The sequence below is a fragment of the Centruroides sculpturatus genome, unplaced genomic scaffold, assembly GCF_000671375.1.
Source record: "Centruroides sculpturatus isolate CEXI.00-Female unplaced genomic scaffold, Cexi_2.0 scaffold627, whole genome shotgun sequence".
Taxonomy (NCBI): Eukaryota; Metazoa; Arthropoda; class Arachnida; order Scorpiones; family Buthidae; genus Centruroides; species Centruroides sculpturatus.
This window is the reverse complement of record NW_019384929.1, coordinates 128,048-153,659: the sequence shown is the minus strand read 5'-3', so window position 1 is coordinate 153,659 and position 25,612 is coordinate 128,048. Positions and strand designations below refer to the sequence as shown.

At 28.2% G+C, this 25,612-nt stretch overlaps 1 protein-coding gene across 4 annotated transcripts in view; it reads right to left on the bottom strand.

Moving 5' to 3' along the window:
* Positions 1-1,474: 1,474 nt before the first annotated feature.
* LOC111631944 (putative sodium-dependent multivitamin transporter) overlaps positions 1,475-25,612 on the bottom strand; it is a 38,527-nt gene continuing 14,389 nt past the window's right edge. For 3 of the 4 annotated variants that reach the window (XM_023376289.1, XM_023376288.1, XM_023376290.1), the window contains exons 3-16: positions 25,441-25,536; positions 23,176-23,533; positions 19,472-19,537; positions 19,273-19,392; positions 19,037-19,191; positions 15,160-15,300; positions 14,957-15,086; positions 8,451-8,658; positions 8,208-8,362; positions 7,704-7,921; positions 7,538-7,635; positions 7,366-7,466; positions 6,121-6,151; positions 1,475-2,287 (exon numbers count right to left, since the gene is read on the bottom strand). In XM_023376289.1, coding sequence (XP_023232057.1) covers positions 2,226-2,287; positions 6,121-6,151; positions 7,366-7,466; positions 7,538-7,635; positions 7,704-7,921; positions 8,208-8,362; positions 8,451-8,658; positions 14,957-15,086; positions 15,160-15,300; positions 19,037-19,191; positions 19,273-19,392; positions 19,472-19,537; positions 23,176-23,514 — 1,824 coding nt within the window. In that variant the 5' untranslated portion in view covers positions 23,515-23,533; positions 25,441-25,536 and the 3' untranslated portion in view covers positions 1,475-2,225. The remainder of the gene's footprint in view (positions 2,288-6,120; positions 6,152-7,365; positions 7,467-7,537; positions 7,636-7,703; positions 7,922-8,207; positions 8,363-8,450; positions 8,659-14,956; positions 15,087-15,159; positions 15,301-19,036; positions 19,192-19,272; positions 19,393-19,471; positions 19,538-23,175; positions 23,534-25,440; positions 25,537-25,612) is intronic. The other variant, XM_023376291.1, reaches the window with a different exon arrangement.

The following is a 25,612-nucleotide window of genomic DNA, read 5'->3' as shown; positions in this document are numbered from 1 at the left end:
TCTGGCTGCAAAATGTTGATGGAACTTTGAAACTTGCGCTCATATTTTCCACCATTGTTGTCTAGTCTGTGACGTTTTTGAAATTTAACGACACGACGCGATGTCCTTTTTCGTCATTAATCTTTCCTCTTTTCCAAATTTCTATGTTCTAATTATGTGCATATGAACGACTTTTCAAAGGTCCATCTCTACTGGAGGTCGTTTGTTTACAATTATTAATCATTTAAAATTATTACGTTCTGTTTACATCAATAAAGTTTTTTTTTCTCTCATCGCGGTTTCATATGACTAACACAACTAATTCGATCTTTGATCGGTTTTTAACAATAGACGATTTTTTCTAGTTTCTGTTTTAATAAATTTCTAATTATAAATATTTAATTTCAACTCCTTTTTGGGGCTTCACAAGAGGAAAGAGAAAGAGAAGAGCAAAGACGAGCGCTTAAAAAGAAGGATAGTCAGGGTCAGATCCTCAGATGTGCGACGATTCTCGAACGAATAGGTGCGTACGTGTGCTGATCTTTGTAATTATAAATTGTGAATACATGTGACTAATATTATTTTCTTTTTTATTTTGTGCATGTTATAAGTTATAAATAAACGTAAACAAACAACACTAACCCGATAACATTAAATCTAAATACCATAATGATTAATTTACTGTGTTTTTGTTATTTCTTACTCCTGTTTTCAGGTATTTAGCAGAATAGCGAAAAATAGGCCGAATACCGAAATAGTAACCGAATACTAGTTATATCGCTAATTTTTACCTCTTGGACAAACTGTGAATCAGGAAATCTGGTTGTCCTGCAACGCCTTCAAAAGTGGGCACTGCAGATCAGTGGGTGCCGCACCACCACGACACATCTACTCACACGGCACTGTCAATTCGAGAGATTTCGGGCCAAAAAATATATATTTCAAACTCTCGCACAAACTCTACTGCTCAGACTCAGCCTCGTGTGACCTGTTACCTCTTGCTCAAATTGAAATCCTAAATGATTGGTCACCAGGACTGTTGACACATCTGAAAAAGTGTGACCGATGTACTAAATATCCTTACTGATTATTGCAGACACAGCTATGATCAGTGAAAAAAAACACTGGCCATGATGTGTGACTTTCCAAGAATCATACTTTGAAGGAAGATTCACAAAGCAGTCAGTTAACCAGAGTGTTAAAAGTATCAACCTTTAGAACAAACAGCAATGTGTATGCAATGGTGTGGTGTATGTTAATGTGAACTGTAAATCTTAATAATATTAAATAATGTACTTCATAATAATCAAAACTTATTTTATTCCTTACATTTGTGTTGCATTTAATCAAATAATACACTGTATTAACATTCTATAAGAATGTCTAAAATGATATAAAAATAATAATGGTCTTATAAACATTTATAAATAAATAAAAATAAATAAACAAGTTTGGAAATTATTTAAAATTCATTGTTAAAATTGTAACTACCATAAATAACCTGATTAAAAAATACCATTAATTAATGATATCCAATATTTTGTGATTGAGACAGATAAATATGTGATCTAATCAGGGCCGGATTAACCCACTTTGGGGCCCTAGACATTTTCTTCTTACCGAGCCCCCTCCCACACAAGAACATATTTTCTTTAGATTTTAGAATTCACAATAACCATATAAAAAGCAATATATTTTTGTTTACAATATATTTTTGTTTATTTGTTTAATATATACAGTCGTCCAGCAGAAAAGTAAACTATCTTATTTACAAATCTTTTCAAAATAGACAGTTTGACCAGGCCCTTCTAAAAACCGGGCCCTAGACATTTGTCTCATTTGTCTATGTGATGATCCGGCCCTGGATCCAATGTAGGAAAAATAATTTTTTTTCTAGTAAAATAGTCTATTTTCTCATCTCCTCCCTAACTGAATTTTCACAACCATGATTCTAAAGCTTCACAATGTTCATTATGTTTAAGATTTCAACTTAAAATTCTTCATTGGTTGATATTGAATCACAATAAAAATTAAAATATCCAATCATTCCACAAAAATTATAATTACCGGTTATAATATTTGTGTTTTTAAGTACATCCACATTTATAAGATATCAAAATATAATTTAAATATTATCACAGTAGCAAAAATTACCCGAATGTTGATTAATCTAAATGTCGTGATATTCTTCTCAGCTGCAGAGTGAAGACCGTCTTCTTAGAATTTGATTTGGCAACACTTTATGGCTATTGCTCGCTCCTTTTGTTGCTCCCATTTATTGTTAACTTTACATTTTCTCCATTATAATCTTTTCAAAAATAAAAATTTATTATTTAATACTTTCCATTTACTAATTATTCATTTGTAATTACATAAGAATAGTTTTATTAATGATAATTTATTAGTAAACATGATATATGAAAATTATTGCAAAGTAATATATAAACATCTGATACTTTTCTCTAGAACTATGATAAACTGCCATAGCAGCAGAAGGCATTAATTCCAAATTATCAAAAATTCTGTTTTTACAACTTTTGACATTGAAAGGCACTTCTACATAATCCTGTATGGCCAGGTTTTTAGTAGGGTTATTAAATACTAAAATTTTTTACAGCAAAAAGCATTAACTCAAATATATTATGTTCATTATTAATGCAGGAAGCACTAATACCACACATCTGGGTTTTTACAAATACGTGAGCCGTTCACAGCCCGGCACACGTATTTGTAAAATCTAAGTGACTCGTACAACACGGAATTCATATAAAACGGAATTATCAACAGTGTTATAGGGGGGATCGACTGTACATGTGACAATAGTCTGTGCAGCTAAAAAGTAGACACGGGTCCATCTGAGCAGGATGGGTCTGTCTCCTTCCACCACTTTCATCTGACATGTGAGAGTTGACATGTGTGTCACAATAATAAAATTTGTAGAGAGAGTAAATCAAAATCATTTATGATAACAATAATATAAAAATGTTTTAAAAATGTAAAATGAAGCAGCTGAAAAAAATCAGAACCATATACTTTCACATATCTCCTTCCATTCCTTTCATCTGGAATAAATCCTTACAGATTAGGTTGACTCATATCCACTCTTTTGCTGCATGGACTATATAAGATTCAATCCTACATTATTGAATAGGCACTCAGTAGGGGTTGCATTTACTGTTAATGCTATTTGTTTTTAATCAGTCTAGTCATTTCATTGTCTTTCAAATGCCAAAATATATCCAGAACTTAATAAGACTATTGAGGCTAAGGGTACGGAAGATGAAAATGTGCCATTGGCACGAGTGGACCAGAAAACAAATTTTGAAAATGCAGCAGCTGTGACTAATATGCAGATCTCTGAGTGAAGTTAGATTCATAAAAGCAACAGTATACAAGATGCAAATGACAGCTAGGAACATCAGTCTTGCAACTTTCTAAATAAAACAGCTATCATTAACAGGCTTCCCAAACAGTATATTATAGAAAGGTATACTGTATTTCAAAGTATGGTTGAAAAAGAATTTTCTGTCTCAGCTTATTGGCAGAGTGCCTTCCAATCATCTATTATTCAGGAAAATTTGCAGAAATCCAAACACAGCCAGGATCTCTTCAAATCAATGGTGTACTAACAGAGTTTTTGTGAGTTAACTACTGTAATATGTAAACAGGAAGTAAAGAACTAATTAAAGTTTCACCCAGTTTTATTTATTTTGTTAAGATCTGATGTTTAAAATAATACAAATATGGACCTTTATAAATGAGCATAAGGTCTACGGAGACTGACAACAGGGTTGTGACACAGTGCAAAGAGGGAGCGACCACTCATCCTAACTCTGTGCTCCAAGTAGTTTGACTTTTACTGAGGCTAAGCAGTTATTGAGAGTGCTGACAGCATCGTTGTGAAAGTTAACAATAATATCTATTCAAACTGCCTAATTTCTATGAATGATGGCTAGAAATTTAAAAAGCAAACTAAAAAGAACTAAGGCAAAAAGTATTAACTCCAAAAAAAAAAAGGGTTTAATTCCTCCTACCTTAAATTGGTTGAATCCTAACATAAAATGCATTGACTGCCTGAAAAATGTAATAAATATTTACTTTCACAGAAAATATAAGAAAACTAATTATTTTTTGGGTATCTTTCCAAATATTTTGTACTAAAATAAGCTCTGTTAAAGTCTAAGGCTAAATCAGCTTTATTTTGGCTTGTACCAAAATAAGCTGACTGATCCTTTAATATGGACTGAGTGGTACTTGATCCTTTAAAATTAATGGAGTCAGATATATACTAATAATCTTATTCCAGTTCTTTCACAACTTTCTTAAATTTTCCTTCCTAATTACCTATTTATTAATTTATAAATTGAAAGATATGTATTACAGTTTCCTTATCTAAATTTTAAAAATAATGTTTGGTAATGTTGTAAAGTAATTTTAAAAATACTGTTAATCTAATAAATTTAAAATTGGTTTATTTAAAGTTATATATCCACAGTGCCAAACTGTGCTCTTCCAGACCCTTATTGTGTTATATACCATGGCCAAACCAGTACTTTATACATGTAATAAATAAAATAGTTTCAATAGAGAATGTGGCTCTCATTTCTAATAACCATTATATAGATCTTGTCATGACAAGGTTTGGTCAGCCCCGTGATATACACACAAATTTCTTTTTAAATTTATTTTATTCTTTAACGTTCTATCAGTAAAAAATACAATATCCTTAAGAAATAACACAATTTATTTTATAAAACATTGTGTTAATTATTGAACCTAGTTCCTAGACCATTGTTTTTCAATTTTTTTCTAATAGTGTCATGCTCAACTTTGTAATCTTGCAGCACTCTGCTTACTTGTTGATGTAGAGTTATTGCATTTTTCATGCCTTTAGTAATACACGTAATAAATGTTACGTTGCTGCTTGATACTATCTAGCGGCACCCATGAAGCATTGTCGCGGCACCACAGTTAAAAACAACCATCATAGACTACTATTGCAGCTTAACAAAGGTTGATTTTGTTAATTTATCATTAGTAATAACTTTAAATTATTGAGAAGTTTATTTTTTTTATTGTAATTTAAGCTGAACTCAATTCTTTCCAGACAGAAAAAGAAATAATTATTGCCCAAGCACCAAGCATCAGAGAGATATTTTCACAGTACAAAACACTATAATAGTTTAACTGAAGATGAATAATAATTTGAAGAAATAAAGTTTCAAATAGAAAGAATAATTTTATTGTGTTTCTAGAAGTTTATTTATTGTGAAATAAGAATAAAGTTAGTTGTTAATGAGTGAAATGTATTTTATACAATTTCTTCATTCTCATATTATACAGAAACAACTTCACAGACTAATATAGCAAACCATAAAAAAAATACAAAAGAAGTATAATTTAAGAAGATGAAACATACATTAAGTTCACATTTAAAAAACACCCTGTGTTTAGGACTGGTTTACACAATACAACTATCACTGACATTTTACTGCACTCAAAAATGCACAGACAAGATTTGTTGTAAATGAGATGCTTACAAGATAACCAGAATACAACATGAGAATCATTCTGAACAGGCACAAAGCATTCATTTCTTTCAAGAGTGGTGAGAATGCAATCTGACAGACAATTTTGATCTCATCACTGATTAGTTTGATAATGTGTTAATCGATGCCAATGGCTCACAAGTTTGTTCAAACGAGGTAAATCTGCGAGTATTGAAGTTTTCGGCAACAAAAATGTCAGCAGTCGTCACATCATGTAAACTAGCCTTTAGGTATAAAATTCAAAGTTTTACGACAAATCTTAATTTTATAAGTGTATTTCTTAACTACATTCTGAGTGTTTTTACATTATACAGTTAAAATGTTCAATTTGAGACACACTTAAATGACAAGACAACATAATACTAATTTAAAAATAAGCAGGAATATATTTATCCGATATTAAAAGAAAACTTATTTAAAATCATCAATATCATACTGAGACAAAATAAATGGTATCAACACAAGAGCGATTCTGCCTTGATATGATATTGCTAGTTTTAAATACTTTCCTTTAATAACAGATTATTATATAAATTTTAAGCAAAACAACATTACAAAGCAGATTACATATAGCGAACACAAAAACACTTGCCTGTTTCATTTGCTACAACATCCAGGAACGGCTAATAGGAAAGAAGAGATTTAGATATGTTAGAAATGTACATTTAAAGAATTTTTATTAAACTGGAGAAAGGGGGGGAAAAATCAAGAAAAAAAGAACAATTATAAAAGATTTAATTCAATAAATTTGTTATTTGAGCTAAAACAGTTTGTTAATTATTTTTGTTTCTTTTGTAGAATGACTTTCCTTCTTTAAATGATTATTATTTAATTTTTACAGAATGTGGTTTGGATTGATGGAATAAAACAATGTGATACTTGGGCAATCTCCTAGGAAGAGTGCCTCCCAAGAGGATATTTTATGAAAATTTGGCCCTTATTTAGGTGTTTGATGCATTAATAAAACACAGAAAAGTCCAGGAAGCCAGCCATCGGTAAGGCACAAACTCATGACTGATTACCAGTGATTGGTAGTGTTATCCACTTGGCCACTGGCGAGATTTACAGAATATAAAATGCATCAAATGCATAACTCTAGGTTTAATAATATCAAACACAACTTTTGCAAGTCAAATTTAATGTAATTGATATTGAAATTAGAGTAAAGCCATTTTACATATTTTGTCAATCACTTTCAGAAACACTACCATAATACACCAGCAAAATATATACTTTGTGTGATATTCAAGTGTTAAATATTTGTATTTTTAAACAGTTATTGAAGTATACCTATTTTATTAAGAAAACTGTAAAGTTTCATTATAACCATAAAAATTAGAAAGCATTTGATGAATTATTCTTGAATCTGAGCTACATTATATGTTATTTTGATTCTTCGTCAATCCCTTTCAGATTTAATTTTGATAGTTTAATATATATTAGGCATTTTATTAATTTTCCTCCACAAATACTGGATTATTATTCTGACCTTTGAAAATGGTCCTATTCAAAAGCATTAGCAAATTGTTTTTAAAAATTATTTTTTTAATTTAATTGCATAAAGATAAAGTATATTAAACTTCATATGTTCTATAATATTAATTTTTTACATTAAACAAAAAAACATTCTGTTCTGGCATAAGATAAACTTGAAAAAATTATTAATTACTTAGTAAATAAATTGGCATTGACTGTGTTTAAGTTAACTTTTATATTAATTTAATTTATATTCAACTTCTTCCATCAGTTTATGTAATGTGAATAAGAGATAATATCAGTCATATCTGATAATATATATACAATAATAATAAATTAAGTATGCAATAAAACTCCATACCTGTTCATTTTCTTTAAGAGTAATACCATTTTGTTCACATTTATCCTTACCACGTACAACAACTGGACTGAGCAAAGTTGGACTAACATTTTTGGCTCCACCTATTAAAGAATGTGACTAAAATGAATGACTTAAAATATACTTTTTATAAATACAATGTTATATGCTATACCTGTTACAAAACTAATGATAATTCCAATCACAAAAGCTAAGATCCATCCTAATCCAGCAAACCACATGTAAGATATTTTATACAGTACAAAAACATCACTGAAAAATACTGAATTAATACATTTTAATCTAAGTTAATTATATTAATAATTCATCTTAAAACTAACCTAGACTTATCTTCAGATGGTGCAATTGTAGAGATGGTGTCGTTAGAAAATATTGGTATGGTAAAGTTGTTATTTACCACAGTACTTTCTACATTAATTGTATTATTTAAAGAGCAACCGTCTGTTCTCATTGGCAGTTTGGTTGGTGGATATTTGGAAGAACCGAAACCAATTATAAAACAAATCGTAAGAGCTGCCAACAATCCAATTATAGCACCCTAAACAATCAGAAAATAAATGAAATAAGCATAAATACAGTCAAGTCTGATTAATTTGATACCAAATTATTTAAATACCTGATAATTCAAACTTACTATGATTTCCCTCAAAGTTCATATTTAAATTGGTAATCAAACAATAAAGCTGGATTTATAATTAAGCTATATTCTGGCTAATTAAATAAACAGATATTATGTAACTCGGACTAAAGCTAGGTGATTAAGTCGCCATGTTTTATTAATTAATATGAGATACCATATTTTCAATTTAAAATAAAATTGTTACCTTCTGATTAGCTCTTTTACAAAACATCCCCAGTGAAAATAACCCAAGAATTGGTCCCCCCACGACTCCAAATATAGTCAAGGATGCTTGCAACACTCCTCCAAGTTGAGCCGCAACGTATGTGAGTGCAATGCATAACATTCCATAAAAACATGCTAAAAATATGAATAATAAAATAAGTTAAAAGTTAATATTTAAATCAATGCTTTATACACAGAATTAAAACACATATCCAAGACATACCGAGAACGGTGGATATAATTGCAGCCTTCTTTTCCGATATGTGATTTTTATAATAAAAAGGCTTGATGTAATCTTCTAAAGTGACTGCCGCTAATGAATTTATAGCAGATGACATGGTGCTCAATGCTCCACTGAAGATACCGGCAACAAAGAGACCAGGTAATCCAGACAGATGACCAAGAGATTTCATTACAAAATATGGTAATAGCTAAAAAGTAGTTTATGTTATTGATTGTATTAGAGCAAAACTACTTTAAAAAACTATATATTCAACATTTTATTACTTAATCTAAATCTACATGAGATGGAAAGAGTATAGTGGCAACATATCAATATATAAAAACCATTTATTGTAAAACAGAACATCATTACATTCCTTTAATATATTTATCATCGTCCACATGTGGAAGGCACTGAACACAAATAGCACTACTGTGTTTGTTTATATCCCTGAACAAGCACCCTATTGCTCTAAGAATAACATCTCTCATGTGGAAAAATTTCCTCTCAGTGGTTCCTTTAGCTTGGGGAAAAGATTGAAGTCACAGAGACTCATATAGGATAAATATGGATGATGATTGAGTACTTCCACTTCCCACTGTCCTAACAACTCCCTCACAGAAGCAGCAGTGTAACAGTGATCATTGTCACGCAAGAAAATGGGAGCATGTTTGGAAATGCTGCTTGCATATGATTTTACATACCTTTAATATAGTGCTATCATATAGTTCCTATTTACAATGTTTATTTCAAGCATAACAAATGAAACAATTAAAAAATTATATTTAATTTGACCTTATTTTAAGTCAATTTCTCAACTGTCATCATTTTATAACAGAATATATCCTCAACTCAAATAACAGCATTTCCATGATTGTGGCCAAGGGATATGACATTATCTTGAAAACGATGATGGTAACTCCCATCAATAATAATAAATATCCAAGAAAGGCAGAAATTGAAAAAATAAATCAATTATATCAACAAATTTTCATTAAAACATTAATTTAAACTTAAATCATCAACTAGGACATATCTATTATTAGGGCTTATTATACTGGATAGCTGGTTCTGCAAATTAAGTAAACAAACTCAGGAAAAAGTCTTTATTTATCACCTGAACACACACACAATATCTTTGTGTTTTGAACCTGTTGGTCCCTCATCAGCACGTTTACCATTGACATTCTCTAAAAAACTTGCAATTTAAAAATTCTTACAAAATTATTTAAAAAACATATAATTTTCGACAATAAATCAATTTAAAACTTACAATTCCTTGTTTTTAAGTACATCCTCAAAACCGACAATATTTAATGCAAATTTCAATAGTATTAATTCAAACAAATTCCTGCTTTAAAACAATATAAATAATTAAATTAATGAAGGCTGGTTTAAACATAAACTTACATTGAGTTTTTGCTTTCCCTTGAACATTGCTTTAAACTCACTTGATTTCTCCTTTTCTCTCCCTCTATAGATGATGCTATTTCATGATTGATCTATTTCTCTTCCTGTGTTGTTATTTATTCTATCTTTTTGTTTAACTACAGTTTATAGATATGTTCGTACAATTGTCTTTTATAATTATTTTTCTTTTTTTTCTTTATTTTTATTGTGTTGAAATCTACTTTGCATCCTTTTAAATTACAATGTTTTACTACTGTGGAATTTGCATAATTCCCTTTAATTGCACGAATATGTTCTTTTAATCTTATTTTTAGTTTTGTTTTTGTTTCTCCAATATATGTTTTCTTCTGGTTACAACTACAATTAAATGAATACACCACACCTTTTTCTTCTGTTATTTCATATTTTTGGTTGTTTCTGTAACAAAGATGTTTTTTTAGTTGAACTTATTTTTTCGTGTACTAAATTTATTCTACTATTTATTACTTTTTTGATTCTTTCAAATAATTTTCGTACATACATTATTTTTACAAATTTTTTTCTCTGTATCTATTAACCTTTTTGATTGCCAAATGCTAAAAAAGTAGAAAGTGAAAACACCAGTAAGTTTTTCCTAAATAAATATAATAAACTAGTTTAAAAAATAGGATATCCAACTTTCAAAAAAAAAATATTGGAAACAAAAATTAATAATAAAAATGACGAATATGGATATACCAGGACAGATCCGAAGAACACTAGAGCTAGGATTGGATTACAACAAACCAGAAATAATGAAAATGGAAGATTTTGTGGTTTTCACAGAACATTTATTATGGAAATTTCTAAGGAACAGGAAAAAAGAATGGGAAAAACATTTATTATGGAAATTTCTATGGAACAGGAAAATTTCTATGGAAAATTTCTATGGAAATTTCTATGGAACAGGAAAAAAGAACAGGAAAAACATTTATTATGGAAATTTCTAAGGAACAGGAAAAAAGAATGTATGAGAACAGGAAAAACAAGTATGAGAACAGGAAAAAGAAGTATGAGAACAGGAAAAACAAGTATGAGAACAGGAAAAAGAAGAAATAAGAACAAGTATGCAAAAATTTATAAAACACAAAAAACTACACAAAAAAACATTAAGTAAGGTAAGAAATAATAAGAGACATTTAAATAATGTAAAAACATTTTTAATTAATAATAATCTAGAAATGTTGCAAGGTGATAAAACAAAACAGATAATAATTATAAAAAAGGAAAGAAAAATGGAAGTCATCAAAGAATTGATCCAAGAAGGAAATTATAAACAATTTGATAAGAATCCAATTAAAAAGCTAACAAAACCTCTGGAAAAAACATCAATTAATAAAGACATCAAATATATAAAAAGATAACAGAACACTGAAATTCAATATAAGATTAAAAACATATAAAACTCCAGTTAACTATAGACTACTTATAGATGTTAAAAACTATGTATATTATAACCTAGAAAAATACTTAAAAGATAAATTAAACTTTTTAGAAATATCCAAATATAATATAAAAATGTAGATGATTTATTAAAAAGATTACAAAATAATAATATTACAATTAATAATAATATGAGGTTAGTATTATTGGGCATTATAAATATGTACCCTAGTATTACAATAGAAGATATTGAAAGATCTTTAATAAGAATAAAGGTACAAGACTGTTAATTAAATTATGCTTAATAATAATCAAAAACAATTATTTCCAGTATGATAAAAAATTCTACACTCAAACGGATGGAATACCCACGGGAACTTGAATAGGTCCAAAACTGGCAGAAATATCTATGATACAAATTGATGAACAAATTAGTAATATTGAAGAAATAGAATTCTACAACAGGTATGTAGATGACTGTATTATAATTTTTGACAAAAGAAAAACAAGCGAAAATACAATTTTAAAAAAGGCTAACCAGATAAAAGAAAACATTAAATTCGAAATAGAAATGGAGAAATAGAATAGCAATAATTACTTAAATTTAACAATTGAAAGAAGAGAAGATAGATTAATTTATAAAAAATATGTAAAACAGATACAGATTCCAAAAATAATTAATTACAAATCTATTATTCCTATTAGCATAAAATTTAATATATTTAAAATGTATATGGATAAAATAAAATATAGAACAAGTGAGATAGAAACTAAGAAACAGGAAGAAGAAGTAATACAATAATACCTCGACTTACGCGAACCCGGAGTTATGCAATTTTCAAATCTCGTCGATTCGTCTTTTGTTTGAGCGCCACGCAACTCTTGATTACTCATTTCCCCTACACTATTGTTCAGCTTACGTGTTCAGACATGTTGCACGAAATTGACACATAGCTACAATTTATTTTGTGTTATTTATTTCTGTGTTTGTTATATATACAGAGACTTGAGAGACACTATGTGGTGATTTCTTGTAACCATGAATGAATCAAAAGACAAGATAAGATTAACAAGAACATTTATTAGCTTACATATATCTGACTTGGATTTTACAAAAATTGCAAAATTATACCCCAATTTATGAAAATTTGACTTACATGGTTATTACTCAGTCCCACCTATCGCGTAAGTTCAGGGTATTACTGTAATAAAAATGTACATACTAAATGATTACCCGAAATTCTTGCTTGAAAAATGGATAGAAAAATTAGAAAATGATGACAACCAAAAACAAATTAATAGATAAGGAGAAAAAATTTGTAAAAATAATGTATGTACCAAAATTATTTGAAAGAATCAAAAACGTAATAAATAGTAGAATAAATTTAGTACACGAAAAATATAAGTTCAACTAAAAAAACATTTTTGTTACAGAAACAACCAAAAATATGAAATAACAGAAGAAAAAGGTGTGGTGTATTCATTTAATTGTAGTTGTAACCAGAAGAAAACATATATTGGAGAAACAAAAAGAAAACTAAAAATAAGATTAAAAGAACATATTCGTGCAATTAAAGGGAATTATGCAAATTCCACAGTAGTAAAACATTGTAATTTAAAAGGATGCAAAGTAGATTTCAACACAATAAAAATAAAGAAAAAAAAGAAAAATAATTATAAAAGACAATTGTACGAACATATCTATAAACTGTAGTTAAACAAAAAGATAGAATAAATAACAACACAGGAAGAGAAATAGATCAATCATGAAATAGCATCATCTATAGAGGGAGAGAAAAGGAGAAATCAAGTGAGTTTAAAGCAATGTTCAAGGGAAAGCAAAAACTCAATGTAAGTTTATTAGAATATGTTTAAACCAGCCTTCATTAATTTAATTATTTATATTGTTTTAAAGCAGGAATTTGTTTGAATTAATACTATTAAAATTTGCATTAAATATTGTNAACTTAAATCATCAACTAGGACATATCTATTATTAGGGCTTATTATACTGGATAGCTGGTTCTGCAAATTAAGTAAACAAACTCAGGAAAAAGTCTTTATTTATCACCTGAACACACACACAATATCTTTGTGTTTTGAACCTGTTGGTCCCTCATCAGCACGTTTACCATTGACATTCTCTAAAAAACTTGCAATTTAAAAATTCTTACAAAATTATTTAAAAAACATATAATTTTCGACAATAAATCAATTTAAAACTTACAATTCTCGGTTTTTAATTACATCCTCAAAACTGACAATATTTAATGCAAATTTTAATAGTATTAATTCAAACAAATTCCTGCTTTAAAACAATATAAATAATTAAATTAATGAAGGCTGGTTTAAACATAAACTTACATTGAGTTTTTGCTTTCCCTTGAACATTAATGTCAATGGTAAACCTGCTCATGAGGGACCAACAGGTTCAAAACACAAAGATATTGTGTATGTGTTCAGGTGAAAAATAAAGACTTTTTTTTGAGTTTGTTTACTTAATTTGCAGAACCAGCTATCCAGTATAATAAGTCCTAATAATAGATATGTCCTAGTTGACAATTTAAGTTTAAATTAATAAATTAAGGACACAAAGGCATTTAAATTTGTTCTATTAAAACATTTTCAAAAACATGAACAAGGAAATCCAATAAATAGAATATGCTGTGAAATTGTCTGAAATACACTCCCATGCAGCATAAGTGCAAAATGGTTTTGGTTTCAAGTTAGCAGATGACTATAGAATCTATATCATATTGCCTGAATGGCAAATTATTAAATATAGGATAACTTTCCACTAAAGATTTCCCCAAGCCTCTTCACAATGAAAAATGTAATGTATGGATACTTTATTGAAATGATATGAAACAAATAAAATTATAAATGGATGATATATATAAATATGTGAGATTCTGACATTGTATGCAAGTCTATAACTTAATCTATAACACAAATAATGCACTGTTTTGAACATTTGTGGCAATTGAATATCTATAACTAATGAGAACTTAAATATGCAAAAGTACTTTTACTATAAAAAGCATGCAATGTTGTTTGTTTTATAGATTAAAAGTATATATAGATGGATGATGTACTACTGCATTAACTTTGTGACACGTATAGTACTGAGTTAATCAACATTAAATGTTATCTCATCAGTTTATGTTAAATTCAAAGTCAACTTTGCTGCTAATTGATAGTGTCCTCCGTTGACATAAAAATTATACATTTTATATCAATTAACAAGGAATAAAATAATTGTAAACTAAAAAATTAAACTAAAACTAACACATCATACCTTAATTTTAAAAGTAATTAAAACATTCTGAACATATACAATTTTGTCGATGCATTGAGTAATCATAGTAACATTAATCACATTAATGTGAATTGTTCGAGGTGTAGTAATTAATATAACAATCATTCATATACTTCTGGTAACAAATGTGTTCTCTCCTACATTCATACATTCTAAAGATGTTAATATCATGACAACAAATGTTAGCTGTTGTTAGTCAATTTATTGCCTAGACATTGGTACAACTGTGATCCAATAACTAACCATTTTAATATAATATCAATATTTTTAACATTTTTTAAAGACATATTCATTCATCCAGGGTTTTGACTAAAATCTTTTGATAGTCAGATACTTTATACTTTAAACTAATATTTACAAATTAAATAATACTTACTTGATCAGATGATTTAATTTTTGAATCAGACAATGGATCGCATTTGTAAAAATTAGCATATATGACTAATCCCGTAAATGATGTTGTTAGACTGAGAAAAGCCGTAATTGGCAAGTTGACAAAAAGTGCTCTAAAATAAAGTGAAACAATTATTATTACTTATTAGCAATAACAGTCCACAGATATATCAAATGTATACTTACTGTTGTGCTTTTTTAAGACTGTTCACAGTCAGTAGCCTTTGAACTTGAGTTTGATTTACGGCATAAATAGAAACATATACGAAAATGCCACCGACGGTTAATGTCCATATGGAATGCCTCACCGTAGGATCAGGATCAAAACTAAATGAAACATTGTTATAACATTGTTAGGTTTATAAACTATAGATTTTAACTTTAATAATCAAGTAATTATCTTCCATTATACAATAATTTTTAAAAACATCTACCAAATTAATATTAAAATTTATTTTAATATTAAATTAATATAATTTTAATATTAATATTAATTTTAAATTTCTGTTTGTTGAACAATAGAAATAATGGTTGAATCTGAAATATAAAATGAATGTAATGTTGTTACAATCACCTAAGTTGAATAAAAGTGGACAAATAAATTTAATTAATCATCATGTACAGCTTATATCACTCACTGTTTAATGTTTTTCCAGTAAATACCCAAATTTCATAGAATGTAACTCTTGATACAACATTTTTTGTTATATTAACAAAAGATACATGTTTATATACCAAAAAATCAATACAAGTTCTTTAAAAACAGCAATATGTGGAAGAAGTCTCAAGTTATATTTCAATTAAAATTGGCTAGAATAATGTATAAAGCACTCCAAGTCTCAAGAAATAGAACATACTTCTCTATATTTCTCCAATACAGTTGGCATTGGAAGAAGCATCATAACATTTTATCATACCAATATCTACAGCAAGCCTAAACATTACTATCAATAGTCAACTAATTATCTAACTTATGTAAGTATCAGAGCCATTGTTAAGAACATATTGCAGTTTATTCCATGTTTTTATTGTAAATTTTTGTCTTCATTTTTAAAACAAATTGCTTTATTGTGTATTTGTTCGCTATGCTGTATCCTAAGCATAATGTTTGCAGTATCATAAGCAGATTGTTCAAAGAAACAGCAGTTTAGGCTCCACGAAACCATATGATGCAGGAGACTACAGTGATCTAAAGACTATGCTGTTTGAATATTCTAATAACTTTAACTTTTAGCTTATTAATACTTATTAATATCAAAAATGAGACATCTCTATATTTTTATCTAAAACAACAGCTTGAAGTCAATTGCCATTTTGAAGAATACCATATATTCTATTCTATAAGACTAATTGTCAAAAATCTATACATTAATGAACGATTTGCAGATATGACAAATTTCTTAACTACTTAAGTTCTGTAATCTAAAATATTAACTTATTCATAAACCAATTTATTGCAATTGGCATCTTTCTAAGTGTACTTGGTCACTTTTTACTGGGATTCATGTAATACTCATTTTCAGAAAGAGATGTCACAAATAATAGTTTCCATATATTTCCGCAAATAAGACGACCTTCAGATAAGACGAGGTATAAATTTTCTAAAGTCAACACACCTTAATACTGAGAAAGGTCATTTATTCAGCTAAACAAATGTTTTCAACCCATTCCATGGGCCATCATCAGGTTAAAGATGTTTGAATCAATATAAATTTTCATCAAAGTTTTATAGTTTTAGCATATATCTGTCCTATAAGATGACCCCGAACTATCAACGGCCTATTAGACCAGCAATCATCATCTGAATAATAATACTGTATAGCATATATGGAATTGTCCTATTCATAATTTTTCAAATGAACAAATTTTATTTTCTTGCATCTGGCAGCACTGCCTTGCGATTGTTGCAAACATCGGCACTGATTCAGGCATTCAGGTACCTTCACTATTCACAAAAATGTCATATGTGCTATTCTACTTTGTAGATCCACAATTTATTTTTTAGCTCCATATCCTACTCTCTACTAGTAAATAATTATAGTTTCTCTGTTTTTTTATAATAGTTTTAATTTATATAAATTTAAATTACTTTTTTTGTATCTGCCCTATAAGACGACTCCGGATTTTGGGAGCCTTTTTCTTTATGATTCAACTATCATCTTATCTGTGGAAATATACAGTAATAATCACATATGCAAACCTTTCAAGCCTGACCTTGTTCATACTCAAACAGTGAAACCGTGCACTGTTTAAAGTTTAAAAATAAGTATATTCTTCAGTTGTTATTGTAAAACTTGTTATTGATCTAGTTGCACACTGATATCCTCTTACCTCACTTTGCCAACCAGTGGGCGAGTGAATAAAACCACCAAACACTAATTGTCAGTTGCAGGTTCACATCTCACCAATAGGCTGGCCACAGTGTTTTCCAGCTTTTATTCACATCTCTAACACCTAAATAGGAGCCAGTTTCCCATAGAAAATCTTCCTGTGAGCTATCCTGCTTGTAGTTCACCCATGTTTTGCATTGCTCTATCCCATCAATTCATCCACAATCCATCCTTTTACCTCTTCTCTATTTTTTAGCTCCAAGTGTTTAAATCTTGGAAAATTTTTGAAAATATATTAAATCTATTAGCATAATTGATATAACAACTTATACACAAAGGTTCAAAGTATGCAAGTTATAAAATCAAACTTAAACTGTTAAAATTATAGTTATGCTACCACAAAGCAACTATTTGCTAACAATTATATTACCCCATTGGTGACTAGAAAATAATGTATTAAGCATTTTATATCCTAAACTCCTCTATGGAAAACCGTAATATTAATGTGTTATACCCTCTATAAGCCAAATTCGATGTGCTAGTGAGGTTTCTCTGGTTATTCAAAAAACTCCAGTTACAACTGATCAAAATAACTTTATTTTTTCTTTACAAAAAGGAGACAATCACGCTAAATGCACTTCAGTATTTGGAGTTGTTTCTTCTCTCAGATGGCACTTGAAATAATCAATGTCATGTTTGTCACACTCCTTTTTGTAAAGAAAAATAAAGTTATTTTGCTCAACTGTAACTGAATTTTTTGAAACACCAAAGAAACTTCACAAGCATGTCAAATTTGGCTTATAGAGGATATAACACATTTTACATTTTCATAAGCTAGTTTGTAAATTATATATACGTATCATAGTGTGTTTTGGAAATTAGCTGGAATTTTGAGTTGATAATGTAACACATTATAATTTTTTTCTATTTAAATTAATAGGAAATAAGTTTCTGAATGATGTTCTCCTACAGGACACTGATTTTCAGGAACAGATTACAGACATTAAGCAGCTGACAACTATAGTTCATTTCCATGCAACAGCTTTTCATGTACATATTTCTTTCATATCATAGTCCTTTCAAATAACACTTTTATTCATTATTTCTTTCAATGTTGATTTTTTGATAACTTTTAACAGGATTTTTAAATTTCTATAAATATAAAATTTAATGCATGTAAGAAAAGAAAGATATAGATGAGGTAAGAAAACATAAACGTCTCTTGAATTTTTATCATACTTTCATTTTATATTCTTGATGATTATAAATGCAGGATCTTCCAAAAAAGAATGCTCATTTTAAATTATTGCAATTGTATTAATTACTAACTGAAAATGTTGTAATGTACATTAAAACATTGAAAAACTGTCTAAGTGTCACATTTGACCATTACAATTTCTTAATGCATCCACCCTGTGTCATACAGCACACATGTGACTGATATTCAAATTCTTCCTATACTTGCTGTGGAATATTAGTTGTCACTCCTCCCTCAGTAGCCACAATTCTAATACTTCTGCAGATTACTCATGTAGTACAGTGATGAGTAACTCTGACTTTGCAAATTGCAAAAACACAAAACACTACAGGAAGTTGTCATTTTTGTTTTACAGTGCTTTCTAGAGGTAGTACACAGCAAGATGTTTAAATGTAGATGGGAAATGAAACCTGGACATTTACGCTATCAATTAGTGTATGTGACCTACTTCTAAAAAGATATTTGTAGTACTTACTTTAAAAATTCTATGCGTTTGCCTTCTTGAGATATTCTCCAAACTTCACCCAATCCCCCAACATCAATAGTTCCTTTAATGATAACAGCAAACATGGCAGCAAACATTAGAATTGACTGAAAGACATCTGTCCATAAAACAGCCTTAATTCCTCCCTAATGACAATAATATATAATTAAGAAATACAGACACTATTTTTGGCATTAAAATATATTCTTAACACACTTTCTACTCACCAATGTACAATAAAAAGTACAAACAATCCCTATAGAAATTATGCAAGACCATAACGACAGTCCCGTGACGGCACTCAAAGCTAATGCTGGTGCATATAGAACTATCGACATATATAGAATCTAAAACATATATTAAAAAGAATATAATAATTAGAAAATATTAGTAAATTGTAAATAATTATTTAAAATTTATAGTTACCATTTGAATCATGAATGTTAGCGAAACAATGAGCCTAGTAGCTACACCAAATCTTTGTTCCAAATACTGAAACAAAAGTATCAGTTAACAAATTTTCAGACATTTGATGGAAGTTTGTAATATTTTCTTATTTTTAATTACTCAAAAATATCAATTTGCAGTAGGCTCGACTAATCATGGATGCTGTTATCTGTCGTTTAATGTTAACAAAATTAATTATAATAATAATAATAAATTAGCAGTATTAATTTACAATTTAAACTAGTGACACCCAAACTTTACAATTTTCAAGCCAACCAAAATTTTCATTAACTATAATCTTATCCACTTAACCTGTTTAATGTTATCAGCAGTTATAATCAATACAGGCAGGTCCAAAGGAATTATAAGCAGATGCTATTGTACCATTTTTAAATATTTATAATCACTATAACTGATTGTTTTTTAATAATACCTAAAAATACAAAAGACTCTGCTTGATAGCAATCTCTCAAACATGGACATTATATTCAACAATTGTTATATCAAATTTTTCAAATATTTCCTGATTTTAGTGGGAAGAGGCCAAAATTACATCATACAATTTTATGTCTATGTAAGAAAAATGTTACAATATGATTTAAGTTATTAATGTATTGACCATGTCTAAAAGTAAACAAAGCCTAAGGCAAGTCATGTGATTGGACCTTCTTCAACTTCCAGTAGAACGTCGGCGTTGTGTTGCTAGTGTTGGTTAATAGTCAATGCAAACTGGTATTGCTAAAATACATTAATAGCGTTTTGTAAGTTGAACAATAGACAAACTCTTCATATTAAAAAATACAATAGAAGTACAGAAAAACTTTTCTTTTTTTTATTATTATTTGATGAGTATGTATTGCATGACAAGTAAACCACATGTAAAAAATTAATATCACATTTTTAAAGTATAGAGAATGAATTAAGAAAATTGTTTTTTGGCTTTTTAGAGAAGAAAGTGCAACATTCCTTTCTTATTCTTTCTTTGTTTACTCAATACTATTCAGAAGTGTCTACAATTACTCAAAAAACTCTTATTTATATTTAAATTAAATATTTTCAATTTTTTAATTTTCTAAAGGGTTTTTATATGAAGATAATGCTCCATACAAAATAATTTTGAAATATATTTTATATATATAGCCTATTGTCTAAAGAGATCCTATGTATAGAATTTTATAAAGGGGAAAAAGCTTATAAAAATGTTAAAAAATAATTTAATTAAACTTTAAATGGTTATAGAAAATTAGGCAGTGAATGGCTAGCCAAAGATGGGATTACTACTACTAAAAAATTAATTTTAATAAAAAACAAAATGAAAGTTTCTTTATCATCAATTTTAATTTAATTATAATACTGTTTTTAAAGTCATATTTATTCTAAAAATCTTAATGAGAGTCAAATATAAGAACATTTATGCCACTGAAAGAAACCATATTGCATGTTTATATCTTCAATACACTATTGTACAGTATACATGTACATTTTAATCAAATATATTAGCTTGAAAGTAATAAATTTAAGTTGGAATTACTTGGAAAAATCCTTGTATAAGCTTGTTATAACATATTTCTATTTCTGCATATATGTAGAAGTAACAGGCAATTTTACACAGATGAAACTATATATAATTTGATATTGTAATAATTGTTTAATGTATCGCTACTCAACTGGGGTATAACTCTATTAAATTACCCCAAATTAAAGTTAGAAATTTATTTAAAAGCATCTAAAAATACAAATCTTAGATACATTTTATAAACAAAATTATAATCTACAAGCAATCATCTTCGTATACAATGTATACAGTAGATTTATATACTTTCATCAATACATAAATTATATTTATTACTTTAGTTAATAAGTTGTGAGTGATTGAAGTAAGATAGCATGCAAAATAACATAACAGTACATCGTTCTAATAAAAGATCTCTAATTAAAGTTATTGTGGTGTGACAGAGATTTTTTTTTCTTTTATTCTAGTTAAGTTAATAATAGTTTGATAGTTTTCTAGCAACATGCAGTGCAAAAACTCTCATCATTTTATTTCAATTACATAGTAACCGAAATATTTTCAGAATGTGTTAAAAAATTTCAGAACAGATGTTGTTTACTTGAGCAAGCAAGGAAAAAGAAAAAGAACCGGAAGTATCAAGGGTCCAGGATGTTTTGGTGCTGGTGCTGCCACCTGTCATGATGAATACAGTCAATATAATCTATATATACATTCTATTGTGTTGTGGCAGTTTGGTAGTTATTATTATTTGTTTGTTATTACATAATAAAAGATTGGTGGTACTGGTGATAATCCCTTAGAGAACCGTTAGTCACAATGACCTTTTACTCCACTCTTTAGCACCAACCTTCTGTTTGACAGTTGCATAAGCTTTTGTGCAATCTTTGTCTTTTGTTCCTTTTCTACAAGTTTAAACAGTTATATCACAATCTCCTATAAATTTCGCAAATCTAACAAATAATACTCCAAAATTTAAAAATCTTTCCTTTAAAATTATATTATTTGAAGAAATTTTAATAGAAACGAGAAATCAATCAAACAGCAAACATTGTATTAATTTTCTTTCTTGTAATCTTGGACTAGTGACTTTTAATCATGTCTCTTTTCAACAATCTGTATTGATCACAGACCAAGCCATTTAATCAACTCTTATTATCTTTATTCAGCAATGCACTAATGCATCATTATTCAGGAATGGATTAAAATAAATTACCGAAATAAATTAAATATTTCAGGAATACTTTTCAGGTTAAATTGTACCTGTAAAGAAAACTTATGTTACATAGGAAAGACAAAACAACAATTGGAAGCGAGATTGAAGTGGTCATAAGATTAAAATATTTTCAATCTTCACAGGCAGTATGTTGTGGAAAAAAAAAAACACATTATTGATAGAAATAGTGTAAAAATGATATAGAGAAAAAAATTTATATTTGAGAAAATTTAAAGAATATGTCGCAATAATTCATAGTAAAAGTAGTATTAATTTAAACAACAAAATGAAGATTCACAATGTATGGCATGACACCATAGTTAACTATGAAAAGCATCATAGACACAGGACAGGATATCAAAAAATGGATAAATTTATGTATCATCAGGTTTGTTCTTATCTTTTTGTAAAAACTGCATTTCTTACAAAATATATTTATGTACCTTTTTTAAAATATTTTTTTAGTCAAAGAAAATCTTGAAGAATTTTATATCAATCCATTTCAAATTGATATAAAATTGATTGCTGAATACAAGTAGTAAGAGTTGATTATGAGTCTTAAACTCTGATCAATACAGACTGTTGAAAAAAAGATGTGATTTTTAAATTTTCTTTCTTGTTATCTTAGACAAGTAATATCCATTTCCATACTTAACAATTTTTGATTATCTTCAAGGAATAGTGATATTATTTGCTTGTTGTTTACATTAAACTTATTGCATGTGCATTATTAGAATCTAAACAATCAAGTGTTCAAAATGTGTCTTTAACAAAATTCCAACCATTTATACGTGTCATATTGACAGTTATTAACATTATGCTTGTGGGAATCGGCCAGGAGCTTCTCTATCAGCCATTATATTACATCAAGTCGATAATTCAAAAGTAGCTATAAAGCAAGACCTGCATAATTATGTAAAATTAAGTAAAAATAAATATAATTAATTTTAAAATTACCTGAAATGCACTTGTTAAATCCATCTGAAAAAATACTGGTAGGAAAAGAAATGCTGCTATGGGTGTGCCAATGATATAAGAAATGTTTATGACCACAAACTGAGTGCCAAAACTATAAATTTCAGATGATACACCTAGTAAACTGATAGCGGACATAAAACTGGCCATCAAAGAGAAACCAACAGGAATGATAGACATGTTTCTGTCTGCGAGAAGAAACTCCTTACTAGTTTTCTGTTTGCCTCCGGTGAAACGATAATAGACTCCAATCCCTGCACAGAAAGCCAGCATCAAGCTAAATATTACATAATCGGCTGTCCCAAATGTGATATTGTCCATCTTATTTTCTATTTTGATTCTGCAATTAAAATAATTAGATTTAACTACTGTATATAAAAATTAAATTAAAGACCAAAAACTTGAAAAATATTTTAGTATTTACTACTGTATGAGACTAATGCAGATATTTCACGTAAAATACTAGAAATTATTGAAGCTACAAATTTCAGGATGAACTATTCCTTTATTTGCCACTAATTGAACTGTTCCTTTACTTCTTATCTTTATTATAAAGTGAATTCTGATCATATGAGATTGATATAATTACCAAATGACCAAAACCAGTCATACAACTGTTTCTAAGTAAAAACATACAACTTTTCATTTTTGAAACATAAAAATTCAAGGATAAATTTCAAGGTTAGAGTTGAACAAATTGAATATAAATTACAAAATAAAAATATTTATTATATATGCAATTTCAAGGAGTGTTGAAACATTGCTTTACAAAACAAGTATCTTATCTTTCGTACAAAAAATTAATATTGGCTTTAATAGTAAAATGATAGAACCTTTTTAAGTTAAAATATTTGTTTCAAAATATTAATGCAATAAAATTTATTGCTTCATACAAAAATTATCTACAGTTATTTCTATGTATAGAGAAAACAGCTTTCTCCAATGCCTCAACATGCCTAAACTGTGTAAAGTTCCTCTGACAGTGGTTAAAATTTTAAAAATTCTTGATTAATTAAAATATACGTAGACAAAGAAAAGCTCAACTTCACCAAATAGTGTTGTTGTTCAAATGGTATGAAAGTGGATGAATTATAAAAGACTATCATTATGTGAATTTACATTATCAATGGGTACATTCCAGTATGCATCAGTCTCCACCACAACCAATGCACCAGTGAACAGTTTAATACGTTTTTATCACAATGTCTGTCAACCTAATAAGTTAGTAGGAGCAAACTGAACTATATTGGTATTTATAGGATATTTTCAAAATAATGAAAGGAAGATATTCATAACACTTCAGATTTCTACTGAATTCACTTTATGAATCTAATACAATATCAAAAACCTTGTACTTCCAATTTAACCTTTGTTTCTTTATATTTGCCACTATCCAATGTTAATGTATGTATATTTTTCCATATGTATAAATTCTATAGAATTATTGAAAAGCAGAAACACACCAAAAATTCCAACAGTGCAATGTTTCTTTTTAAGATTCTCAACTATTTTGAAAATATCTGTTTAGAAAATTCTGTGTGTAACTTGTGTATCAAGTATACAAGAAAACAAATATTGAATATTTGAATTCATCAAGTACATTCTAACTACAAGTCCTCACTTAATGTTGACAATAGGTTCTTGGTAACTATGACATTAAGCAAAACGATATATAAGAAAACCAATTTTCCATAGGCTAAATGATATAAATAAAATATAATTTGGTTAATATTATTCTAATTGGGCTGTGTTTGCAATTTCCAGCATTTATTTCCCACCTCATGGAACTAATTTTACTTTAAAAAATGCAAAAATAATTGCAACGATTACAAACGTACTTGTAACTTTCCTCAACAACATTATAAGGAAATGGCATTAAACAAAATGACATTAAGCAATGACTTGCCGTATATGAAAGAAGTTGAGGAAAAACTTCAGTATCGAGTGCAGAACTTTCCAAACACAAATATTTTTAGAAATTATCAAGAAGTGTACAAAAACGTATTACTTAAGGTATTAATGTTCCTGCTTATCCATAATTTCATTTATTATTTTTATTTTAAAATTTTAAAAAATACCTCCCTGACACAAATATTTATAATATAAAATTACTCCTAAATTTTGGGTATTTTATACATCTTAATTAACTTTTAGGTAGCCTTTGTAAGAGTTAATAAACAATAAACTAAGATTTTAACATTCAAGATTAAATTTTAAAAAATAAAGGAAAACTACATAAACACTTACATGTAAACCTTGAATGATAGATAATACTTTATTGACAATTATATATTTCTGATTATTCTAACTGATAGACAATTACTTCCCTTCATTATCAAGTCACTAAAAATATAAAAATACAAAATAAATTCAGAATAATACTACATATAATTATGATATATATATATCATAATTATAT